A 16,236-nucleotide genomic window follows, 5' to 3' on the forward strand; every position below is an offset into this window, starting at 1 on the left:
TGACATGCAGTGTGAAGCCACTGGGGACCTTGGACCCAGAGAGGGAAAGGGACTGTGGGCCGAAAACTGGGGGGAGAAGGGGGAAGTGTAGGGGGCGGGTTTCTGGGATATACCCTTTGGGTGGTTGATGATGCATGGAGGGGATTGGAACCATGGCAGTGAGATGATATACGATAGAGTGAATGTAAAACTAAAGTTCTCCCATGTAAACTATCATATAGTTCACAATAAAACATTAAAAAAAAAAAAAGAATAGGTGGCTTCCACATATCTGACACACTCCTTAAATGGTCAACTCTAAGGCTGGTCCAGCGGCAGCTCCTGCAAGACAAGACATAGGAGTCTAGCCCTTCGAGCTTCCTCAGGCTGCTCCCGATCTGGCCATATTCCTCTCTGAGCTTTGAAGCCAAGTTTGTCCTTGAAGCTCTGTTGCTTCCCAGAGCTGGAGGCAGGGGAATGCTAGTGAGGTGAGAAACCAAAATCAAAAACCCAAAACCCCAAATCAAACCCATTGTTGTCAATTTCAACTCATAGTTGCCCACGAGGTCAGAGTCAAATTTCCCCATAGGGGTTCCAAAGCTGTGATCCTATGCAAGCGGACTGCCACGTCCTTCTGTGAAGCATCTAGTGGGTTCAAACTGCCAATGTTTAGTAACTGAGCGTTTAACCACTGTTTCTACCAGGGTTCCTTAGTTAGCTGAAAACCCAAACCCAAATCCACTGCTATCGAGTTGATTCCAACTCATTATGACCCTGTATAGGGTTTCTGAGACTGTAACTCTTTACAGGAGCAAAGAGCCTCATCTTTCGCCCACAGAATAGCTGGTGGGTTTGAACTGCCAACCTTGTTGTTAGCAGTCCAGTACTTATCCTACAACTCCACAAAGGCTCCTTATTGAGCTGAGAAGAGACCCAAAAATCTTCACTTTCTGGAAGTCACTCAAGGGCTGTTGTTGTTAAGTGCTGTCGAGTGGATTCTGACTCACAGAGTCCCTGTATAGAGTTTCCGAGGAGCTCCTGGTGGGTTTGAACTGCTGACTTTGCAGTTAGCAGTCCATGTCTTATCTTACAGAGCCACACCAGAACTCCTACTAGAGGGCAGCAGAGCTAAAACCGGGACTCAAAATAGTCTTTCTTTTCATCTCTTTTTATCCTTTAAAGTTTACAGGAAATATGTAACAACCAAATAGCAAGACAAGTCAAATGTATTTCCAGTGCACTCAGATGATACCAAGGATTGATGACCAATTATCCAATGGGTCCATAATGTGAAAAGTTCTTTTAATTTTTCATAGGAGAAGGAAAAAAACCAAAACAAACCATGACCTAACGGTTCCTTACTACATATGAGTATTACTAATAGATAATACATTTTTCTTTCATTCAAAAACATCTATGTTTCAGTAGTAGGCATGTACATGTCTAATATTCACACGTTGTGCTGTGGGTTAATGTGCCAGGCTGCAGAGTCATTTGAATTGCAAGGTTGGAGGTTCAAGCTCACCAGCTGCTCCTCGGAAACCCTATTCAAGGTCGCTATGAGTTGGAACCGACTTGACAGCACTTAACAATAGTGGTCACATGCCTCTCATACTTCCAACCTGGGGAATCTACTCTTTGTTTGACTTCCATTGCAATAGTAAAAAGAAAATCTAAGCTCATCCATTATTTTGTTTGCAATCCAAACCGTATGCCATCGAGTGATCCCATATAGTGCTTCCTAGGCTGTAATCTTTATAGGAACTGAAAGCCTCATCTTCCTCCCATAGGATGGCTGGTGGCTTTGAACACTCAACCTTGTGGTTTGCAGCCCAGTGCTTATCCTACAGCACTACCGGGGGTGCAAAGAAAAGGTGTGAAGTTGGAGTGCAGAAGTCTAAGAGGGGCCTGTATCCATCATCCATTCAAGAGATATTAGTGAGTACTGTTAGGAACCACAATGAGGATGGTAATTGTTATTGTTGTTAAGTGCCATTGAGTCAGTTCCGACTCAAAGCCACCCTGTTTTGAATTTCAGGTTTCTGAAGAGCAGCTGGTGGGTTTGAACCACCAACCTTGTGGTTCGCAGTCCAGTGCTGATCCTACAGCACCACACCAGGACTTCGAGTTAATAAAGTAGGAAAGGAAAAAGGACTCATGAGGTTGCACAGGGGTGTCATGAGCACAAATGTTTCAGAAAGTCAAGGAGAAATACCAAACTGTGATGCAGCATAAAAAACACTGAGTTTTCATCCTGGTCTCATAGATTATGTGATGTTAGTCAGGTCATCTAAATTCATTACATATTCTCACCTAGAAAAAAAGGACAACCTAGTCTTTAAAGTTATTGGGAAAATTAAAAGACATAATGAGGTACTTCCCCCTCTCTCCCAGCGAGAGAGAGACGTGAGGGGCCAGGTGCAGCTAAGAGAGAGGCACAAGGGGCCAGGCGTGGCCACAGTGCCAGTCCCCGCAGCAGCACGGAGCCAGACAGAAAGAGAGGGGCTGTTTGCAGGGTGGGGTGGGGGGTTCGCTAGATCGGATGATGATTCCAGGCTCAGCACCAGCTCCTCCTCATCTTTGTCCTCCAACTAGCAAACCGAGAAAGAAACAAACATCTCCAAGGAGGAAAATAAAAACTCTAAACTCCTCTCCACCAACACCAAGAGAATTCAGAAGGAACTGGTGGGTATCACTTTAGACCCTTCACCTAACTGCAGTGCTGGTCACAAAGGTGATAACATCCATGAATGGAGATCAACCATTCTAGGGCCCCCAGGATCTATTCTTTCTCGATATCACTTTTACACCAAAATATCCCTTCAAGCCTCCTAAGGTTACATTTCAGACAAGAATCTATCACAGTAATATTAACAGTTAAGGAGTTATTTGCTTGAACGTATTAAGAGATAATGGGAGTCCAGCATTAACCATTTCTAAAGTCCTCCTTCTTTTCTGTTCACTTCTTACAGACTGTAATCCTGCTACCCTTCGGCGGCAAGCATTCCTACTCAGTATACGACCAACAGAGTGGAACATCACAGAATGATCCATCAGTGGACGAAGACATCTGCTACAGAAATTGTTTTTTCACAATTCTTACATTATTTGTCTGTCATGGAAGAAAGCTGCTTATGATTTTGAAGGGGTGGAGTAGGGTGGGAGTTGGTAAAAAGTAAGGTATTTCTATAGCAGATATTAGTCAGTCTATTCCTGAGGTTTGGTTATAACTTCAGGGATCTTGCTACAGTTGACAGAATTGGTAATAGCTACTTTAAAAACTGTCATGAGTTCTGCAATATTAGCTAAACTGTAGTTAAGAAGGTAGTGTTAGACATTTGGGTTAAGTTGCTCATACTATATAAATGTAAAACAGCTTAAAGACATCATCCTTTTTTTCTTGATTAAAAGAAATTTGCATTTTTTCTTAAGGGGGAACATTGGTATTTAACAGAGTTTTTAGAGACTGTCCTCTCATACATATAAAATGGACATGTGGCTATAAGGCACCACATAGGAAATGAGTAGTTAATGTTTATTTTATCTGCCAATCTACTTCATTATGAAATGGTTAAAGGTTTGAATCAGAACTTGTGAAAACCTGTAGTAAAGTACAGTAAGTTATTATCTGTAAAAGGAGCTCTGGTAGTGCAGTGGTTACAAGTTGGACAGCTAACTTCAAGGTCAGCAGTTCGAAACCACCAGCTGTTCCATGGGGGAAAGATGAGACTTTCTGCTCCCGTAAAGATTTATAGCCTCGGAAACCCTATACAGGGTCACTATGAGTCAGAACCGACCACGGCACCTCCCCGCCCCCGACCATTATCTGTAAGGCGTCACTCGGTGGATTGGTCATATGTTGTGGACTACTTAAGTCTGCATTTGTTACTGTGCTAATCAACAATAGTGAAGAAAAAGAGAGAGAATAAAATGTGAAAAAGTCATTTAGTTAAATATATAGTGTGGTATAAAATCTGCTATCATGGGGGTAACAAAGGAATGTTTCTTAAGGACACTGATTTGAGTAGGGAATAGCATTTATTAAGAGAGTGCCTACTGTGTGCCAGAAGTTCCTGTGCAGTGAAAACAGCTAATGTACTCGGTTGCTAACCAAAAGGCTGGAGCATCAAGCCCACCAAGGTGCCTCAGAAGAAAAGTCTGGTGATGTACATCCCCAAACTTAGTCATTGAAAATTCTAAAGGGCACAAAGTTGACTCCAAAGCAACTGATTTTATTGTATTATTTTCATTTAACAGATGAAGAAATGAAGACAGAGAGAGTTAATTTGTCTCAACTCAAAAAGCAGCTTTCTCAAATTCTTCATCCTTTCCACTCACAGGAAGTTAGGAAAGAAAAAAAGTTGTTGAGATTGGAAATAGAATAAAAAAATAGAGCTGATCGATACATCCAGAAGCTGGTTTTTAAACTGTATTTTGAAACAATTTCAAACAAACAGCTCAAGAACAGCACAAACACTCCTAAATACTCTTCACCGAGATTCAACAATTGTTAAGGTTTTGTTGCATTTACTTTATTACCTCTCGGAACCACCTGAATCCATTTCAGATCTCAGGCCCTTTATTCCTACACTTCAGAGTGTTTCCTAAGAACTTACATAAACACAGAACATTCTCAAAAGCAGGAAGCACAGGGCTATTATCCCAGAGCTGAGTACCCTGTACCTTTTTCTGAAGTACCTCTAAGATGGCAGGTCTGAACCAGAAGTCTGAATGGCTAAGCTTCTTGCAGTTAACTCATCTTAGAGTTCTCCCTCAACTACTCTGTGCCAAGGGTGATTAGGCATTGATGAATGATGGAAACTCCAGTAAGGAGCCCATCAAACCTATAAACAAATACACCTGCAGCCGTCTTTATTCTTTTCCTCCTTCCAGAAAGGCCATCGCTCTTACCAAATACAACTGTCCTTAACAGAGCTGCTCCGACTCTGCTTGTTTCCTTCATCTATTAATGGCTTCACCATCTTTTTAACTAAGTCAGTAATTTTTAATATTTTAATATCAAAAGTGCCATGTACTGCCAGAACAACAAAGAATGCTCCTTATAAACCAGCATGGTGAGACTTTGTCTTATACTTCAGATATGTTATTAGGAGAGACCAGTCCCTTTAGTATGGAGCTCTGGTAGCATAGTGGTTACGAATTGGACTGCGAACCGCAAAGTCAGCAGTTCGAAACTACCAGCTGTTCCGCGGGAGAAAGGTGAGGCTTTCTGCTCATGTAAAGATTTACAGCCTCGGAAAGCCTGTGCAGGGTCGCTATGAGTCGGTTCTGACTCCACGGCATATCACCACCACCACACCTGTCCCTTTGGTAGAACATCATGCTTGATCAAGTGGAGGGTTAGTGAAAGAGAGGGCAAGACCTCCAACGAGATGGATTGACACAGTAGCAGCAGGCATGGACTCAACCGTACTAACTGTGAGGATGAACAGGACCAGGCAGTGTTTGGCTCTGTAGTGCATACTGTAGCTATGAGTTGAACAAAAAGTCAGACATTGGAGTCTTCTTGACTCCTTCCTGAACCTAACCTTCTATATGGGATCATCAAATACCAAGGCTGCTACTTTTTTTTGAGTTTATCCTTTGATCTCTACTGCCACCTTTCTATTCTATGTCACCATCCTCTCTTGCTGGGGATTACAGAAATCGTCTCCTAACCAGTTTCTGTTTCTAGAACTGCTCCCCTCAAATCCATACTTCGAGTCCTGGTGTGGCGTTGTAGGATCAGCACTAGACTGTGAACCACAAGGTTGGCAGTTCACAGCTACCAGCCGCTCCTTGGAACCCCTATATAGGGTCTCTAGAGTCGGAACCAACTTGATGGCATTGAACCACAATCCATGCTTTCCCCTCAGCTAATGTGAGCCATCCCAAATGAAACTGTGATGATGGCATTCTCTTGCTTGAAACTTTCCATTTGCTTTTAGGCTCAAGTCCAATCTTTTCCAAACATACTACTTAGATTTGGCCTCTGCTGACCTACTTAGCTTAATCTCTTACCACCCCATGCCTGGGACACTTGGTAGTGCTCAATATGTATTTTCAATTTTTGTCCTATTTTTTCCCTTACAAGATACACACACAAAAAGGAAAATGATCTTATGTACTCTGTATTCCTAGAACAGTGCTGTTAGGTGCCACCGAGTCAGTTCCACCTCATAGTGACCTTGTACACAACAGAATGAAACACTGCTGGTCCTGCGTCACCCCACGTCATTACGTTTGAACCCAGTCCATCTTGTTGAGGGTCTTCCTCCACTTTTCCAAACATGACGTCCCTTTCTAGGGACTGGTCTTACCTGACCTGTATATCTCTGAAGTATAAGAGATGAAGTCCCGGCATCCTCACTTCTAAGGAACATTCTGTCTGTACTTCTTCCAAGATAGCAGTGATGTCAGTTTGAGGATTAAGGCACACTCATGAAATTTTCAGTCACCTCATATGCATGTGAAAGTTGGACAATGAATATGGGAGACTGCAGAAGAATCGATGCATTTGAATTACGGTGTAGGGAAGAAAATATCATGGACTGCCAGAAGAACAAACAAATCTATCTTGGCATATAGTAGGTGTGTAATAAATATTGGTTAAATGAATGTAAGAATATATGCATCAGTTCTAGTGAGTGAAGAATGGGGGATGAGCAAGCAAAATGGAACCTTTCTTCTCCAACAAGCATTTCTCATTTACAATAGTCATACTCTAAAGTTGGGCAAGTTTAAAAACTCACTACAGTGATCTCAGACTCCTGGTGTGGCACTGTAGGGTCAGCACTGGACTGCAAACCACAAAGTCAGCAGTTCAAATCCACCAGCTGCTTCTCGGAAACCCTATACAGGGTCGCTATGAGTTGGAACCCATTTGACAGCACTTAATAACACGCTGATCTCAGAAGAAAAGCATTTCAAATGGAAAAAGCACACTTAACCAACTTATTTTAAACTGATCATTTATTATGAATAGAAAAAAGTTAAAATTTTATAAGAAATGAAATACAAATTCATAGTATCCCCCGTATTTTAGTGATTTGAAATGGTGATGATAAAAAACAATACGTGCATTGAACAAGCAATCAAGAAAAGCGGCATTCCATAGTTACTCATTATATAACTTAAGATGAAGGTATTTACTTTAAACTTAAGACAACTGTTCCAAAGACAGATTTTGTTAACCTTTAAAAAAGACTAATGGTAAACCCACAGACTAATTAGAGCTTGAAAATCGAAGTAGTAAAAAAAAAAAATACAATCAAGAAGTTGATGAAAACATTATCTTTAGATAATGATATGTATTCAGGATAATCTCCAGAGGGTCAGACTCTGTTGTGTAGAAATGAGACACCTTAGTTCAAACAAAATATAAATACCGTAAGGAAAAAAATTGTTTAAGTACTCCAGTCCATGAAAATATATGAGATATATACTTACTTCATTGTATTACTGAGTTGGAAAAGTATAATAAAGAGTAATCTCCTATATAAATAATATTATTTATTCAAGTTATAAAATGTTGGGGTGAAGAAGACTTTCAAAGTATATTAGCAAAGGTGGGAAACACAAAAATCAGCTTCATACTTAAAATGAAGTTTTAATAAATTTACATATAGCATACCAAATGGTACAGTGGAGCTTATGAAGAAACACAGTAAGAAGACAATAATCCTTCCCAGGGAAAAATTATCCTTCCCAATGTTTGTAAATAAACAAAAAGAACACAATGGTCAAGAGACAGAGACAGTTTTTAATGTCCAACTTTCTTTCTAACGAAAGAGATGCAAATTAAAATGAAATGGCATTTTTGCCTACTCAACTAACATAAAAGAATGTAAATGCACTAGGCAATATGTATATGTAAAATTATGTTCACTCTATAAGACAGCAATTTTTCTTCTAGGATATTCCTAAATTTCTAGAATGATCAAAAAAAAAAATCATGAATTTGCAAAGAGATTTAGCTCTGACTTTATTCATCATAACTTTGCTTAAAATATTACAAACTGGAAATGACATAAATATATTAAATTATGGCATATCTAATGATGCAATTATTAGTTATTAAAATACCACTAGAAGAGTATTAATAACATGAAAAAAAAAGTTTGAAATGCATTGTCAAGTTAAAAAATCAGCCTGTCAGTATAATGTAATCTTATTTTTCTAACAAATCACAATTCCATTTAACATGTTTTCTATAATGAATGTGTATTTCTTTTCTAATTATGAAGAAATTGTTTTTCTATAAAGGCTGAAAATTATATACTATCTATGTTACAATTCTATACTCCCCAAGCAAACCTTTGATTACCAAAGCTCTTTTCCTAGGTACTTCTATAACAGAAAAGGTGGAGGAGTGAATAGTCTGTAAATTGCAAAGTACTACTTCCCACCAAAGATTCTGGTAACATATCAAAGCCTGGAAAGAAAATGAGAAGTCATTAAAGCATAGAAACAAAATGGTTGAAAGGTAAGAAAAGAATGCTAAAAACAAAGTATGAAAACGGCAGGGACCCTTCATGGCAAAACATGCAAAGAATGTGGATAAACAATTTACAAAAGAACAGACACTTAAAAAGGAAAGAAAATCTTAGCCTCTTTTCTAACCCAAGAAATACATATTAAAACAAAGGTGCAAAAAATATTTATTTGAAATATACTCTACTGTTTGATTTTGTTATATTGAGGTAGAAAAAAGTGTGAGAATCATTTAGTTGATAAAAAGGGATGAGTATTAGATAAATGAAACTTAAAAGTAATGATGTCTTTTTCTCTCTTTAATGGGAAAATAGTTTATACAATATAATGCCTGGAATTCGAATTGCAATTTCCTTTAACCGTTTTTTTATACCTTCCCCCATGAGTGTAACCTATTGTAGCATTAATAAATTCTGAAATACAGGCTTTCCTTTCATTGAATTTATTTGCCAGGGTCTGATAAAATATACAATGGGTAATTCAAATTATGGCCTAAACAGCAAGAATAGCTTCAAAACTAAAATACTATAAAGCACTAATTAAAAAGACTTATTATTGTTTCAAAGAACATATATCCACATGCTTTACCTTAAAAATAAATGTTACTGAACTCTGTTCCAGTCAAAACCCCTCCAAAATAAAAATAGTTGTGAAATAGAAAAACACTTTTTTTTCTTACTAATCTTTTATCACATGTTCATTTACCGAAAAGGTTGAGTTATATTAATGTTTGATTAGATATTATAAGAAAAAAAATCATAATGAATTATAAACTTTAAATGGGTGAACTTTGTGGTATAAGAAATACGTCTCAACAAAGCTGTTAAAAAATGGTTTAGATAATCAGTTACCTAGTATTATGGCTTTTAACTATAAAGTAATGGGATCAGAAGAAAGAAGGAATGGGAAAATAGATTGATTAGCCAATCAAGAGCTGAGCTAAAATCCCAGTCTATTCTATCTGTCCCTTAGTAACTGAAAGAACGTGAGTGTGTGTATGTGTGTGTGCGCATGTGTAAGGGGGTGAAAGGTGTTGTGGATAGTGCTAAAGCAGAATGTGAAGAAGAATCAAATATCATAGTTTAAGCTATGTTGAGAATTACTAGAATGTGGAGTTATTTACCGAAGACTCTGTCAGACACTAACAAAATGAAACATGATAGCCCTCATCCTTCAACCATAAACAGGCTAGTTCCAAATCAGCAGTGAGAACACTGGAACCTTACTGTAAAAGGCTTCCCTCCTTGGGCTGCAACACTTATGTATACAGATTGCTTGGCTGAAAAACTGAAGGCTGCTTTTAGATGCAATCGTTTTGAAAACAACCAAGATCTACTCTATGTAAAAGGAACAATTTGGATAGAAAAAGAGTATAATTATTATTATTACTTTTTAAAAGACAACACATAGATGATAAGAAAACAAAATGCGTGTACATTTATTCTTTTACTGCTAAACATCAACTGTCAGCAATCATGGTATCTTCAGTCTAAAGCTTCAGAATGAATTACAGCACAGTCAAAAGATTTCTGGGGAAAAAATGCTTGTGCACTGTTAGTATGTAGACATCCAATAAATACCATATGACCAAATGATGACAAAGCCACACAGCCATGAAGTGTACACTTAAAATTACTACCAGTACAGACAATGACCTATAAGAGCAATTATTAAAAGGTCAAGTTTAACAACTGACTGTCTTTTCAAACTGAGACGTTGGAAAGGATTGATGTATTCTTTACAGATTGCAGGTGATTAAAGAAAACAACCACCTTCAAAAATGTAAGCAATGCAGAGTCGGAACACTGAGAATAAACAAAGTGACAGCACGAAGAACAGTTTCTTCAAATTTTCACAAGAGTGAATTTTTCTAATCACGCTACAGAAAAAAAAAAAAAAAAAAAAAGGAGTATGTCCAGAGAAGGTAACACACAAGGGGCACAAAGACCTTCTAAATTATTGTTTTATGTTAACATATATTTACAGTAACTATTTTACTACTACTTTTTACAGCACACTTAAACAGAAACATGCTTTTCTATTCCATACATAACACTAATCACCATCCACTCAACCACATATTTAATAAGCACTTACGGTATCTCATGCACTGTGTCAGGCATGCAAAGATGAAAATGACATGGTCCTTGCTTACGAAGTGCCTACAATCGAGGAGGACCAACAAACAGGAAACATTTCCTCTATGTAACAAGGCCATCGCTATACAAAACGGTACTAACATGCTCAATTTCCTAGTAAAGTGGTTCCCAAATTCTGATCCTATCAACCATGGTGTTGAACAACTAAAATAGCAAATATTTAACCCAGAAAAAGAAGTTAATGAAGAAAAATTACTCTCTACATTTTTTTTCCCTCAATTTTTTTTTTTTTTTTGAAACAGACCTGCATATGCTAGGAGTCTTCAAAACATTTGTGAAAAAATTCCATTATTTTTTCATGAGCTTTTTGAAGCCCCCTCATATATATTTCATGGCATTTCTCAAGCATTAATCTCTGCACAAGTCTGAGCATCCCATGCTAATAAATGTTGATCCCAAATGACTGTTTCCCTACGGATCGAACAAATGCCGTATTTTCCTCCTGGGATGATTTCCCTGGTTTTACTACTCATATTTTAGCTGATAACCACGAGTCATTTAATAAAATGTTCAAATTATATTCAATATGTAAGTTGTTACAGAAGAGAGGTAAATGTCTAATAAAATTTTAAAAGTTTCTTAAAAATTATTAAAAACTCTATTGTGCTCAAGGGGCAACTCAATGATGTAAAAAAGGTAACTCCATAGAACAGTTCATCTAGTGAAGAAGGTGGATCTGTGGTTGTCAAGTGAATTCCTGTCTTTCATTGCTAGTTGCGTGCATGAGAGAAAGGATTTGTTATGTTTTTAACTTAAGAAACAACATGCTTACACACTTCTAAGCCTAGTATCTCCGCACTGGCCTGTGACATCCAGATTTCCCAGGACTGTAACTATATCTTCGGTTCCCAAAGACCTTGAACCAGGCATCACTCTTTTGGGCTCAAGTGTCTGTTCCCACGCTCTGGCCATTCTCACTGTACTACCAAGTCTTCCATGGAACTACAGAGGAAGCTTAGGGGCAAGATGGGAAGCAAGGACTAGGTATTTAATCTCCTGACACAGTGAAACATGGGAGCAGCTGGTGAGGACAGTGCATGGCTCAGGGCTTAAGGTTGTTGCTCCCTGAAGACAGGAACCCAGGAGCTAGGCCACATATGGCCTCAGCAGCACAAGGAGAAATGTCTCCAATATACCCTGGAAGTGTTCCAAGCTTCCAATCCCTGAAGAGACTGGTAATGAGGACTGTTGAAGAGTCACACTTGTGATGTGTCAGAAGACCTGGCTTTGTTGTGCTGCTCATCTCCCATACTACAAGCAGGAAACACCTGCCCGCAGCTCACGCTGAACGTCAAGGCCAGTGTTGCTTCATGAGGTTACAGAGACGCAAGGTGGCAACTATGATGGGTCTAAACTCGTCTCTTGATTATCATAGGTTCTACTTCCTTCCTTCTTTCTTTCTTTGGCATCATTTGACAAAGATTTTCCCTTTTACATTGGCAGGTTCTTTTCACAGAACTTTATTAATTTAAGTGTAATCAGGCCTCAGTTGTCAAAGTACAAAATAATACACCATTAAGTTTTAAAACACTTTTCGTACAAGAGAAAGGACGAGAGATACAGACCAAGAACACACTTATGCTTCCACTTGGCTAAAGTCTGGTCTTCAAATGCTGAATGATGATGCTTTTTCAAAAAGTTGTTTTCAAGATTACCACCACCCAATTTTATTCTGCTTTCCTGTATTTCAACACGGTATGTAGTTACACGAAATGGTGTCCCAAAGCATCTGAAGTGTGTATGCTTAGACTGTAAAACTAGAGTGCTGTCAGGGACTATGGCCTCCCATTTCTTTGTCCCCCAACTCCAGAGTTTAGGTACTCTGGAGCTAAGAGGAGTTCAAAGTTGTTGGCTAAGATGTCATTTTATGGAAGCACTTTGTATTTCACACCAAATCCGGTTTTGAATGGCCAGGGTTATTACCACAGAGCTGTATAAACTGTAATTCAGAGATTCTGTTGGAAGAGTGCAAATATTACCGTGCTGTAACCATCCAGAGGCCCAGGGTCACGTTGGCAGCTAAAAGCACACTGCCTCCAAGCAAGATGAAAAATCCTATCAGATCTTTGACATCATTGTCTCCAATCACTGAGGTCAGAGTGGCATCCAGGAAAGAGTTTAAAATCCACTGTCCATCCAAAGCAAAGCAGGGCACTGCATTAACAATAGCCAGAGCTCCAGAGAGGGAAATCAGGTACCTGGTTAAAATCTGCTAAGGAGCAAACTTCAAGGGTTGAGTGGAAACCACATTTCTGTCAGTCAGAAGAATTTTTACTATTGCTGAACTTGACATTACAGTTGACTCTCTACTTTGTTCAAGTCTCTGCCTATACAAACAAGCCATTCCTTCGTAAATCTCTACTATTTAAAACAAATGAATTTGTATCATTTCAAGGCTCAAAAACTTTGACTAGAAAAATAATGGCCAACTACTTATATTTTTGGGTAACTGTTCTTTTGCTTTCCATTTCATTGTTTTTTTAAAAATAAATTATCAAGGAAAGTAATAAATAAAGCTTCAAAAACAACAAAAATAAAAAGCCCTCTTCTGGTGGTTACGAATTGGGCTGTGAGCCGCAAGATCAGCAGTTCGAAACCACCAGCTGTTCCGCAGGAGAAAGATGAGGCTTTCTGTTCCTGTAAAGATTTCCAGCCTCGGAAACCCTGTACAGGGGGGTCGCTATGAGTCGGAACTGACTCCACGGCACACAACAACAACAACAACAACCTCTCAGCTTATTCAAGTTCTACATAGTAGTCCATTGAAAAATTTTAATCTTTTCAGGTTATTAAATACAAGTTCTACACAGGAATCCATTTTTGAAATTTTAATCTTTTGTGGTTATTAAACAGAACATGCTAAAGACCACATAAGGTTTTGCCTTTTCGAGCTGCTGATTTTAGTTGTTGCTGTTGTTGCGGTGCCACAGGATAAACACTGGACTGCAAGGTAGGTTTGACCTGAAAGGTCAGAAGTTTAAACTCACCAGTTGCTCGTAGGAAACCCTCTAAGGGTCACTATGAGTTGGAAGTGACTCAATGGCACTTAACAACAACATTCTTCCCTGCATCTGGTAGAAGAGATTTCCATAATTCCCAGTTACAGAGAGAAGAAGAGTCCTCCATTTAGTCAGCGCTAACAAGGGTCCTGGTGTGGTGCTGTAGGATAAGCACTGGACTGCTAACTACAAGGTCAGTGGTTCAAACCCATTAGCTTTTCCAGGGTCACCATGAGTTGAAACTGACTTCACAGTACTTAACCACAATAGGTCCAGAGGGGGCAGAATTTATCATTAGTAACTGAAGCTATCATCCTTTATAAATTTATTACAAAGTTTCTAGACCTTTGTAGTAAATCAACTCTGCTTCCTCCTTGCCCAATCTTTCCCCTCTAACATCTTCCTTCCTAAATACAACCTGAGCTCTCCCAACTTTACCATTGCTTTTTTAGTTGTTAGCAATTAACTGATACTTGTAAAGTCTTTGTCACGTTTTGTTCAAGGCAAGGTGGCTCAGTACCAAAGTAACATACTTAAAACTGTTTTCACACAAGAAAGGATACTTGACAAATGTCTCCACAATCACAGGCAGGTCTATGCTTAGAAAGTTGAAACGTGGGATAAAACTGGTGATGCTCACTACAAAGAAAAAATAAGTAATAATGAATATTGAAATCAGAAAAACAATATCATTATGAGTCTTACCAGTGTTGAGCAAGATTTGGCCACAGATAGCCATAAATTGGGATACTCTACTAAACTGCTATGCAAAGCCCTTCCAAAATATGTGAAGCGAGGCCATATGCTTCACACATAAAAACAAATGATTATTCTAGAATGCTGAATACAAAACAGTACAATGTATATTCCTATTTTGGGGTGAGATTAAAATAAAGTTAACTATATACCAAATATAAGGAGCTCTGGTAGCGTAGTGGTTACGAATTGGGCTGCGAGCTGCAAGGTCAGCAGTTCGAAACTACCAGCTATTCCATGGGACAAAGATGAGGCTTTCTGCTCCTGTAAAGATTTCCAGCCTCGGAAACCCTGTACAGGGTTCACTATGAGTCGGAACCAACTCCACGGCACATCACAATATATACCAAATATAGGAGTCTGGTAGCATAGTGGGCTATGAGTTGGGCTGCTAATCTCAAGGAGAAAGATGAAGTTTTCTGCTTCTGTAAAGATATACAGCCTTGGAAACTCTATACAGGGTCGCTAGGAGTAGGCACATAACCACTACCACCATATACCAAATAGGAGTCCTGGTGTGGCATTGCTGGATAAGGAATGAACTGCTAACTACAAGGTCGGTGGCTCAAACCCACTAGCTGCTCCTTAGCAATCCCGTGCAGGATCACAGCGAGTCGGAACCAACTTGCCGAAACTTAACAACAATGTACCAAATATGACTACTATATAGATATATACCGATTTTAAAAATATACTAGAATCAACACCAAAGAGTCCTTACCCTTTCAAAGCAATATCATCTTAAAATCACATTACCTCCAACTATTATGTCACTTAATCACTTTTGGATCTGTTTTATTCTTCTTTGCTAAGACAAGAATTAAGACTAGATTTTTAAGGTCTCTACCACTCTGGATTCCACAATCCTGTTTTTTGTTAAAAAAAAAAAAAATTGAAACTCTCTTCTAATTCTAAATGGTACATACTTTTAAATTACCATAATTGGTGACATTTCTTCATTTGTTGAGGATGTATTTAATGTTTGCAGTCTAGATCTCTCGTAACGTCTACACTACCAGAGCTCCTTCTATATCACTTAGGGTCCAAATAATGAATAAGGAGAATGACCAGGTTATATCTTGAGAAATAATTACAAAGAATAATGAGAGTGTCTTTTGAAGAGTAATATAAAACATAAATGGTTTAAAGATTATCCAGATGATGGAATATTATTTGGCACAAAAAGGAACTAATATATACTATCACATGGATGGACCTTGATAACATTATGTTCAGTAAAAGAAGTCTGTCACAAAAGACTAGATAGTATATGATTCCATTTATATGAAATGTCCAGAAAGGGGAAGAATAGGGAGTGACTAATTAATGGGTACAAACTTTCCTTTTGGGGGGATGAAAATGTTTTCAAACTGATTGTGGTGATGATTGCACAATTTTGTGAATATGCAAAAACCACTGGATTGTACACTTTAAATGGGAAAATTGTATGGTATGTGAATATTTCAATAGCGCTGCTATAAAAAAGGAAACACTAAAAAATCTTGCTAACAAATGAGTTTGAATATATGATCTTGATCCTTATAAAGAACCTATATATTTAGTTCCCCTGTGCTACCACTGTGAAAAATAATTCTAATGTACTTTATGGTCACATGCCCATACATCCTGGCTGCCTCTGGAGTTTTCTGCTTCTCGTGGTTTTTGGGAGTTCAGATAAATTTAAATCTCACAAGAACATCTAAGTAATCATCCATTTGACTTGGACATAAATAGTGATGTCACTCTTCAAAGAAAAAATGTGTCACTCTTCAAAGGTATACATAAGACTCAACTGAATTTCACTTTATAAACTCAAGATTTTCTTCCACTGCTTAAATCTTAAATAGACT

At 38.3% G+C, this 16,236-nt stretch overlaps 1 protein-coding gene and 1 pseudogene across 1 annotated transcript in view; one reads left to right on the plus strand and one right to left on the minus strand.

Annotated features, from left to right (window-relative positions):
• Positions 1-3,117, plus strand: part of LOC102813981 — a 36,099-nt pseudogene extending 32,982 nt beyond the window's left edge.
• Positions 3,118-12,385: 9,268 nt separating this feature from the next.
• The window catches only part of MBTPS2 (membrane-bound transcription factor peptidase, site 2), a 71,770-nt gene continuing 67,919 nt past the window's right edge, over positions 12,386-16,236 (minus strand). The window contains exons 10-11 of the mRNA XM_006835576.1: positions 14,194-14,269; positions 12,386-12,829 (exon numbers count right to left, since the gene is read on the minus strand). Of these exons, the coding sequence (XP_006835639.1) occupies positions 12,607-12,829; positions 14,194-14,269 (299 nt within the window). The 3' untranslated portion in view covers positions 12,386-12,606. The remainder of the gene's footprint in view (positions 12,830-14,193; positions 14,270-16,236) is intronic.

Source organism: Chrysochloris asiatica, unplaced genomic scaffold (genome assembly GCF_000296735.1).
Source record: "Chrysochloris asiatica unplaced genomic scaffold, ChrAsi1.0 scaffold00018, whole genome shotgun sequence".
NCBI lineage: Eukaryota > Metazoa > Chordata > Mammalia > Afrosoricida > Chrysochloridae > Chrysochloris > Chrysochloris asiatica.